At 47.2% G+C, this 10,597-nt stretch overlaps 1 protein-coding gene across 1 annotated transcript in view; it reads right to left on the reverse strand.

Annotated features, from left to right (window-relative positions):
- Nucleotides 1-10,597, reverse strand: part of TFCP2L1 (transcription factor CP2 like 1) — a 57,418-nt gene that overhangs the window by 22,247 nt on the left and 24,574 nt on the right. Inside the window, exons 3-5 of the mRNA XM_032405185.1 lie at nucleotides 2,059-2,135; nucleotides 1,408-1,513; nucleotides 623-729 (exon numbers count right to left, since the gene is read on the reverse strand). Of these exons, the coding sequence (XP_032261076.1) occupies nucleotides 623-729; nucleotides 1,408-1,513; nucleotides 2,059-2,135 (290 nt within the window). The remainder of the gene's footprint in view (nucleotides 1-622; nucleotides 730-1,407; nucleotides 1,514-2,058; nucleotides 2,136-10,597) is intronic.

Here is a 10,597-nt window from a genome sequence, read left to right on the forward strand (position 1 = left end):
CTACTGCAATAATATATATTATTGTGGTAATACAATAATATTGTAATCATAACTTTAAAATACAATAAGAATATTGTAATTATGTAAAAAAAAAAAAAAAAGATCACTAACTTTTACTGAGCAATTGCTATGGACCAGGCACTGCAGTAATGACTTTATGTTCATGATCTGATTTATAAGACAGGTGGAAAAACTAAGAGGCTGGGAAAAGGACATAGAGTAAGGGAGAGAGCGTGTGTCAGCCCAGAAGCACAGCGGCCCCGCCATGCCTCTGGGTCCACACCAGGTGCTTGATCACTAAATAATTAATTTAATTATAGAAACTCTCCTGGAAAAAAATTTTATTACATGTTATCTATGCGAGGACATACTTATTTTGTTAACAAGCTTACATATTGTTAAGCAAAACCCACACAGAGTTCTACAACATGCCAAGTCCTTTTCTAGCTCTGGGGACCAACCAGCTCTGTGACTGAGCCACACTCCTGTACCGCATTCCCTACAACGTGCATCCCTGCAACACAGAACAGAGCCCGTCGGGGCCCCGCGGGTGGATTGTTTTGAGGAACATACAGGCCCCAAAACTCTGGCTTCCCCCGAGGACACCCTCCCTCCCGCTTACCTGAATGAACGCAGAGGCTCTCTTCGAAGGGTCCCACAAGAATTCGACTGCGTTCAGCTGGGTCGGGCTGGCCCTGGGGTCCAAGATACCAACAGACAGTGGAATATCTGCACACACACACACACACACAAAAGTGCAATTGTCAGCCACTCCCGAAGATTTCGGGAAGGACTCTCATTATAGGTCCAAATTCCTTAACCACAATTTGAAATGCCAGAAGTTCTGAAAACTAAGTTTTGCATAACTCATTTGGCAGCAAGCCCGACTTGAACTGCCATGAAGCCATTTAGGGTCTTTGTCCCATTTTGGGTGAACATTTTACCCTTACTGCAGAAATATTAGGGGGCCTGACTGCCTGTTGGGAGGCATTACCTGTCACTAGGGGGTCCACGTGCCCTGTTGTCATTCTAACGTCTAAATTCCAAAACCCAATGGCTCCCAGGGTTCGAGATAAAAGACCACGCATAGACCAATGCCTCAGACCCCAAAATTCAATTTCTGTTGCCCATCTCTGCAATGCCCATGCTTCCCTTCGTCACAGAGCAAACTCCTTTAAGGCAGAACCCTCTGCAAAGCCTTCCCAGCAATCCCCGATGGTTGGCCTTTGAATTAGAAGTCCCCGAGGGCAGGCCTGGTGGCATGGGCACGTCTGCCAGCCCCCACAGCACTTCACCCAGGGCAGGAGTGTATTAAAGTGCCCTATGGAGGCATGAGTCCGACAGCATCCGGGAAGAACCCCAAAGTGCTCAGAGTGCCTTGGGCCCCTCATGGCCCAGGAGACTCACCAATATCCAGGATCCGGTCCCCAGGCCGGCTCCACCGCCATCCCTCCAGCTGCTGGTGCTCTGTGTACTGCAGCCGGCGGTCGTGGAAAACCACGCGGATGATGCTCTAGGGAGGAGAGGTCGGTGGGGGGACAGCTAAGTGCGGGGCCGAGAAGGACCCCCGAGGATACTCCCACTGGGGCAAACCTCCCACCTTTTAAGACCAAGACCCCTCCTGCTGGAGCCTTCCTTCCCAGCTCTCAAGCTCTGTATGCTTCTCCCCACTCAGAACCCCAGTAACAGGACACTGAGAATGAGGACTATCTCTTTTCCAGAATTACTAAGTGCTTTACATACACGGCTAACCTATATACCTTCTTGTGCAGATGAGCCAACTGAAGCTCAGGAAAGTGCAGTAAGTGGCAAAGCCAGGCTCAGACCTGAGTGTTCAACCGAGAGCCCGTTCTATCAGCCCAGGCCCCTCCAGCTCTTAGCACCACCGGCTTGCCCCTGGCTGTTCAGACAGCAACAGGAACGCACTCCCACTCCAGAGCTCTCCCCAAACCTCCCAGGCACTCCTGACCCCACCCCCAGCAAGCCCAGGTCCCCAGACCACCACCACCCCCGCCCCACCAACAACTCCCGAGGAAGGAGGGTGGCCTGCAGCCTTGCCTTGACATATTTTGTGTTCAGATCTTGAAAGTCTCCCAGCTTCCGATTCTCCAGCAGCCGGATTTCGTAAGACTGACCTAGAAGGGGGTTAACAGGACATTTTCCATTTCTGAGGAGTTTCAGACCTGGGGTTCACCCTGACAGTGGACTTCTTGATCTCCTCAGTGGCCACCCAAGCCTCACGGCCCCAAGGCACAGAATGAGGAGCCAGTCCACAGCCAACTCAGACGGCTCTCTGGGCCGCACACCCCCCATCTCTCCCCCAACCTGGCTGTGCTTAGGACACCCCAGGGAGCGAATCACGTGTCCCCGAGACACAGCACCTCTACAATTTTCAAAGAAATAGAATTCAACAAAAGGTAGTCAACGTTAAATTTATGGAACAGAACTTCACAGTTCTTTATAAAGGACGCCCCCCCATTCACTTAGATGGAGAACACAGCCACCCACTCAAATCCACGTTACAATAAATAACTGACCATACCCTTTCAGAGAGCAGGTTAGAGGAATGAGTAAAAGCCTGTTAAACATTGTCTCTAATTGCAGAATGAAAAGCATTTTTCCAAGTTAAAAGAATTTCATGTATTTAAAGGGTGTGGGGGATTCTATTTAGGGACACAGAACCAGCACAAGCTGGTTACAGAATATACCTGGGGAAAAGACTCATCAGTCGTAACAGAGAGAACCTGAATCTAGGAACTGCATCTATGAATAACCCGAAGGAAACGACACGTGTTAGCAGGAAATAAAATATAGTCTGAATAAATAGGATACATCATGTTCCTAGACAGGAAGACCATTTATCAAATGATGTCAATTCTTCCCCAAATTAAAGAAGTGTAACCCACAACTCTAAAACACCCGTACATATTTCACCACTTAATAAAGGATGTTTTACAAATTAAGAGAGAATGATTTAATGATGAATTATGAGAATGAATTAATCTGATTGTTTGAAATTTTTTTAGTTTTTAGATAGACTCACAAGAAGTAACAAAAATAGTACAGAAAGGACCCAAATACCTGTCCCCCAGTTTCCCCAGTGGTGGCAGCCAAGGTAAGTACGGTACCTCATGGAAACCAGGAGGCTGCCCGTGGCACAGTGCGGTTCACTCCACTACAGGCCTAACACGGAGCTCCCTGGGTTTTGCAGGTACTCACCTCACAGCAAATATCGAAACAAGTTACCATTGGACTGAAGTCAACTTTCTCAAGGTTTTATGCAAACATGAATCATACATATCAGACAATAGGGAAGGACTTTCTGAAACCAAAATTGGGGAAAAGGGAAATCTGCATATATTAAAATCTCTCTCTCCCTATATATATATACACATATGTATGTGTATTTATATGTATACATACACACACCCATATATATGAATGAAACTTAAATGCAAACAACAAATTAGGAACAACACAAACCCAGTGGCTAGCAGTTTTAAAATAGCGAAAACAGCCATGATTAGAAAAATACTAAGACCCCCTTGTGGTGGGTGGAATGCTGCCCACTCCCCAAAAAGATTCGTCCATATTATCATCTCTAGAACCTGTGAATGTTATCTTGTATTTGGAAAAAGTGTCTTTGCAGATGCAATTAAAGATACTGAGATGAGGAGATATCCCTGGATTATCTGGAGGTCCCTAAATCTTATGACAAGTGTCCTTGTAAGAGACACACAGGGGATATAGAGAGGAGGCAATGTGATCAGCAGAGATTGGAGGGACACAAGCCAAGGAACACCTGGAGCCCCCAGAAGCTGGAAGATGCAGAGAATGGATTCTCCCCTAAAGCCCTGCCAAGCAGCATGGCCCTACCGGATTTCCGACTTCTAGCCTCCGGAACTATGGGAGAATAAACTTCTGGTGTTTTGTGTTAAGCCAACACGTTTGTAGTAATTTCTGAAAGCAGCCACAGGAAGCTAATATACTCCTCCCTGCGATGAATAATAGAATGGGCGAAGAACATGCAATTAAATCATTTATTCCAAATATTGGTCGACAACTACTGCAAAACGCCACGTGAATCCTAGGGACTCGGAGAAGAGCGGAATGGACACAGGGCGGTGTGTCACAGAGCTCGTCTCCATGGCTCCCACCCAGCCTGAAAATGAGGTTGGCCACGTGCAGGAATACCCACTCAGCCAGTGCCCTTCCCAGCTTCTACCAGCCCCTGTGACAGGCCCAGCAGACACAAGGCTGCACCAAGCCCCTGCCCCCCTCAGGACCCTGTGCTGGGCACCCTACCCGTCAGAGGGAGGAGGTGCAAACCCCAAACTCTTGGCCTGCCCACTTGCCAGCTCACAAGATGCAACGCATAGAAGGGTCTTGCTGACCTAACCAACACTTCTAGCTTTCGGAAAGAGCCAGATTTTTAACAGACATTTCCGGGCTCCTGAGCCAACATTCCCTTTACAACAACATAAAATGGAGCCTCACACACCCTAACTGGTTTTTCCAGTCTCCTCCTCCTTCTCCAAGGAAAAATGTAGCCGGCTCTGGCATGAGGCCTGAGGCCCAAGTGGTCATCACCATGGGTTTACGGGCACCCCAGGACCCAATTAATACTGGCCCCCAGCTCTGCAGGGCAGCCCCAGCTCGTGCAACCCAGAGGCTGCTCCTGCCCCATCCAGGGCACTTTCTTGGGCCTGAACATAGAGTTTGGAATCAGTGCTAGTTAAGTGGGGCCCTAGGCCCGGGGCTACGGCCTCCTCCACCTGCTGCAGAGACCTGACCCATGCGGTTCTCCAGTGCCTCTCCAATCTCCCGCCCTTGTCCCTTCCTCCTGCACACACACGCTCTGGAGCCCCTCCCTCCCATGGCTGCCTCGATGCCAACACTGGGGCCAGGCCGACCTCCCCAAGCCCAGCTCACACACAGTGCAGTGCCATCAGAAGGCCATGGTCTGTGGTCACACACACTGATGAGCAAGGTCACAAAACTGACCGGGGGCACAGGGGCACCTCTCTGCTTGGCCAGCATCGTTTCGAGACAGGGGTGGGAGCCATGGAAGTGGGCTCTGGGAAGGCACAGAGTCTATCTGTTCTGCTTACCACTGCACTGTTTGACACAGAGCAGGTACTCAGCAAGTGCTTAACTGTGATTCCATATTCTTTACAATGCTGTTCTGTGTTGTGACTGTAGGGTTTGCAAAACTAAGACACACTTTTGCCCTCAAAGGTCAGCAGTCTTCGGGATATATCATACCACACAGGAAAAGCACTTATATAAGGCAGAATTTGAAAAATCTCCCTAAGAGACAAGAGAGATCCAAAGTTGGGCAACACTCACAGAGAATGGGGAGGGTGGGAAGGGTGACAAAAGGTCTGAATCAGGAGATAACATTGAAGATGGACTTTGAAGAGTGTGCAGGATTTCTGTAGGGGAGGGGGTGAATGGATGAGTAATCCCAAGCAAAACTGAGGCAAGGTGGTGGGAGGGGAGAGGCGTGCCTCTGGGGAGCAAGAACCAGCAGCTTCCATTCACTGGATGCTTACATAATGGCAAAGTCCTGCTCGGGATTAACTCACCCGAAGCTCAGCATAAGTCAACAGCTTGTGACCGGGGCAGCCTAGGATCATGAGCCCCACTGAGAGAAGGAGGCAGAGGTTCAGAGAGATTACCCGACTTGGGCAAGCTTGCACACCTAGAAGTGGCAGAGCCAGGAGCAGAAACTAAATCTGTTTCCAGAACCTACCACATCCTACCTGGTGGGTGTCATTTGCTGGGCAAAGGACATCTGTAGTTCTACATGATTCTCTCTCAACTTCTCTCTTCTGGAAGGCATCAGGTTCCATTTCGCACCCTAACTAAAGTTTGCCTACAGCGTCTCATTGCATATAAACCAACCCCATCCCAAGTGAAGATGGGTTTTTTCTCCTTCCTTCTTCTCTCTAGGAATAGCAGATTCCTAGGATGACCAAATCAACTTGCTGGGTGATCCCGGATATAGCATGTTGGCTCCATTTCCTAGTCTATAAAATATTCTGTTTCCCGGGGTGCCTGAGTGGCTTAGTCAGTTAAGAATCTGCCTTCAGTTCAGGTCATGATCCCAAGGTCCTGGGATCGAGCCCCGCATCGGGCTCCCTGCTCAGTGGGGAGTCTGCTTCTCTCTCTCCCTCTGCCCGCCCCGCTCATGTTCTCTCAAATAAATAAAATCTTTAAAAAAAAAAATCCTATAAAAAATATTATTTCCCACATTCTAAACAACAATCTGGGAAGAAAAACAAGTACTACAGGAAATGATAGGAAAGCCTGTTCTAATTTCAGAATTGTAAAATGTGGCAAAAGAAAAAGAAGTCGGCCCTAGAATCAAGGAAATAGGGTAATAAGTAACTACCATTTAGTTTCTGTACAGCTCCGTGTCAGGACATTTTCAAGCCCGTTATGTGCACTACTTGATTTAGTCCTCTCAAGAGTCCTATGAGGAAAAGCCATTATTGTCCTCATGTTATAGATGAGGAAATTAAAATTAAGATCCAGAGAGGTTAAGAGTCTTGGTGAAGATCAAACCTGGATCTGTCAGACTCCAAAGACTGATCACTTAGCTGAACTACTCCACAGTCTCCGGTGGCTTCAACGGTCCCTTCTGGTTCTAACATTCAAGGAGTCCATCTATTACATTTCCTCCTGAATTTCTTCATATTCATCTTATTTGATGACCCTCTCCCACACACTTAAACCCTCCCCTTCCCTTCCCTTCCCTTACCTTAAGGCTCAAATCCCTAATACCCTGTGACTTCAGTTCCCCTGAAGCAAGATGCACCTTCCAAGTCTGATGGACATGTAACCACATTGTGGCATAAGGTCTGATATCTGTTTCCTCATGATAAACTAGTCTCCCTGAAACACATATTCCTACTCCATTTAAAATACTGCGAAGATATACGGTTACAGTACCTAAAACCGTATCATTTTTGACATGGAAACAGACCAAAAGAAAAGAATAAAGAACCCAGAAATAGACTTTTAGATACTTGGAAACTTGATCTATGACAGTTGAGAAAAAACACAGACTTTTTAAGAGTGTGGGATAACTGGTTATCCATATGGAAAAAACACATCCCTACCTCACATCATATATAATAAATTAATTCTAGGTGAATGAAAACCATAAAATAAAAGCAAAACCTTAACATTTCAAAAGAAAATATGAGACTCTTTCATGACTGTGCGGTAGGAAAGGGTTTTTTAAAGCAGACACAAATACACAAAGGAAAAACTATGTCCTTTATATCACATAGAAAATGATGTTAAAATTTATACTGAAACACTTTTGAAAATGCCAGGGGTGCCTGGGTGGCTCAGTTGGTTGAGCGTCCAACTCTTGGTTTCGGCTCAGGTCCTGATCTCAGGATTGTGGGATCAAGCCCTGCATCAGGCTCATGCTCAGTACGGAGTCTGCTTGTCCCCCTCCCTCTGCTCCTCCCCCCCACTCACATGCTCTCTCTCTCTCCCCACCTCAGATAAATAAATAAAATCTTAAAAAAAAAAAAAAAAGAGGGACGCCTGGGTGGCTCAGTCGGTTAAGCATCTGCCTTTGGCTCAGGTCATGATCATGGATGGAGAGTCCTGCTTTGGGCTCCTTGCTCAGCAGGGAGCCTGCTTCTCCCTCTGCCTGTCACTCCCCTGCTTGTGCTCATGCTCTCTCTCTCTGACAAAATAAATAAAATCTTTAAAAAAGAAGGAGGGGAGGGGAGGGGAGGGAAGGGAAGGGAAGGGAAGGGAAGGGAATGCCAGGGGTGCTATTAATAATTACACAGTCTCTTTAAGTGGGGACTGACCTGGAAAACTGGGCCATAATGATCACCCTATGGAAAAAGAAAATGATCAATATACACACAAGAAGACGCTGGTCTCTACAAGTATGCAGGATAATGCAAAGTAAGGTAAGATACCATCTTACATCCATTGGAGGGGTAAAAACTACAGTCTGACAATATCAAGTGTTGATTACAATGTAGAGAATGGGTACTCTCGGACGTTGTTGATATTAGTATTATATTGATATAACCATTTTGGAGAAGTCTGGCAAAACAGAGTTTCATTAAGGATATACAAACCCTTCAGTCAGGCAAATCCTAGTCTAGAGGCATATCCTAAAGAAGCACTTGATGTATGTTAGAAAATTGCTCACTTCGGCATCGCTCATTATGGGGAAAACCTGTCAACAACCTATGTATCCAGCACCAGGAAACGAGATATGTTAATTCTTTTATTTGACTTAGAATGAGTTTCATTCTAACTGCACACAGCACTTAAAATGAGCACTTTAGAGACACATACCAACACGGAGAAATCTCAGAGTTGTAATATTAAGCAAAAAAGGTACATGGTAAGGACGCCTGGCTGGTTCAGTCGGTAGAGCACGCAGCCCTTCATCTCAGGGTTGTAAGTTCGAGCCCTACGCTGGGTGTAAAGATTATTTTAAAATAAATAAATTTTTAAAGAAAGGTTCAAGGTGACACATAAGAAACTACTTAGATATAAACTCTGAAGACAAAAGAAAATGATGCTGTTAGTTTTTATGGTTAATTACACAAGGAAGTAAAAAAGTTAAGAATCTGCATGGAGATTCAAACCAACACCAACATTTCACACCAACATCAACTTCACAAGTGGTTTTGCTTCTGAGGAGGGCGGGAAAGGCTTTAGGAAGAGGTAAAATCAGAAGCAAATTTGGCAAGGTTGAAAACTGTGTTGGGCACATGAGTATTTGTTCTCTAATTCTCTGTAGCATTCAATCAATCTGAAATTCATACACACACACACGACTGAGTGAAGGAAGAACAATTGGAGCCGGCTGTCATGTGCATTAGGGTTGTGTGTGTTCTGACTCCCCAGCCCCACCTGAGAGGGAGGGTCGTTTGGACTCCATTACTGAGCAGTCACCACACACCCCTCACTGCCACCTCCTTCGTACCAGTGACGTGCTGGGTAGAGGGTGTTCGGAGATGCTAGCGGGGAGAGCCTTCACCACACTCATTTACACACCACCCCACAATTTTGGCACTCGAATAAACTGCCTGTAAGTGATGAGCCAATTTATTTAATCAACCCACTTTTTAGTTCTTAAAAGTGTGTACCATACCTGCGTACAGAAAATCATAATCACTTACCATAAATAAATAGTAACTGAAAAATTAGAGATATGCACCTCCCAGTGTTCTTCTGCATGCTCCCAAAACCACCTAGGGAACCTGGTTAGCACCCAGGTTTGGAGTCTGGGTTCATAGCTGGACCCACCACTGACCCACCAGCAAACCGCTCCATTTGTGAGCCTCAGTTTCCACATCTCCAAAATGTGGACAATATCGGTGCTTAAGGCAGAGGGCTGCTGGAGGATTGAAGGAACACCCAGCAGCGAGTGGCGCACAGGTCTTGGGCTGGATCTCGAACCTCCCAGTGGTGAGAACACTGGCAGACACCACTCCACACCAGTGCCTACCAGCTAGTGGTGGTCCTTCTACAGTCTCCCCCCAAAGCCTTCAGGGCAATTCCCTCCAACATCCCCGGCCCCACCCTCTACGTTGGAGGCTGTTCAAGGCCTCTTAAAAGCCAACGGGAAGGAGCCCCAGGGTGAGCACTTGAAGATGTGAACTAGCTTCAGCAGGTGGCCACCAGGCCAGCCCAGCCCAGAGGACCGGAGGTGCCAGGAGTGGCATGAGCTGGACCAGGGGTGGTCACAGGCTCCACATCCCCCTCCCAACCCTCCCCAGCAGAGCCCTGATGACCCCTCCCACCTTGGCATTCCAGCTTTAGTCCTCAGGGAGCCGTGGGGGCCCCTCAGCTGGCTCAGTAAGGAGCTGGGCCACATCCTGAAGAATGGTTTGGACCCTGCCAATGGGCCCTGATGCCATTCCAAAGGGTGTAGAATCTTCCCTCTACCCCAACCTTAGGACTGTGCCCAGCCTCGGCCCCTTTGCCCTTCCTCACCTCCACCTCACACCAGCAGTAGCAGAAATGGAGGAAGGAGGGCAAGGACCGTATGGCATAGAAGAGGAACTTCTTTTCCAAAGAAGGGATGTATGGCACTTGACATTGCACCCGGTCCAGACAAGTGCTCAACAGACCTTCGTTTTCTCCCTCTTCCCTCACAAGCCATAATTTCTAACACCTTCTAGCCCAGACATCAGCCAGCTTTCTCCCTGAAGGGCCAGACAGTAACTATGTTCAGCCTTGTGGGCCATAAGATATCTGTCACAACTCCTGACTCTGCCACTGTAACAAGGAAGCAGCCATAAACATGTGAATGAATGCGTGTCGCTGTGTTCCAATAAAACTTTATTTATAGACATTGAAATCTGATTTTTTACGTAACATTCACCTTTTCTGCTGACCTCTTCCTCCCTCCCAACTTCTTTTGATGCTTTGCAGCTTTGCCCCTTGACTTTCTTGCATGATGCCTCAATCAGAGCTCATCAACTAGACTGGAAGCTCTGAAGGAGAGGCCAGCGACTGGTTTACCTGCACCGGGTGTGTGTGTGTGTGTGTGTGTGTGTGTGTGTGTGTGTGTGTGTGTGTGTGTGTGTGTGTGTGT

This window comes from Phoca vitulina, unplaced genomic scaffold (genome assembly GCF_004348235.1).
Source record: "Phoca vitulina isolate PV1807 unplaced genomic scaffold, GSC_HSeal_1.0 scaffold1, whole genome shotgun sequence".
Taxonomy (NCBI): Eukaryota; Metazoa; Chordata; class Mammalia; order Carnivora; family Phocidae; genus Phoca; species Phoca vitulina.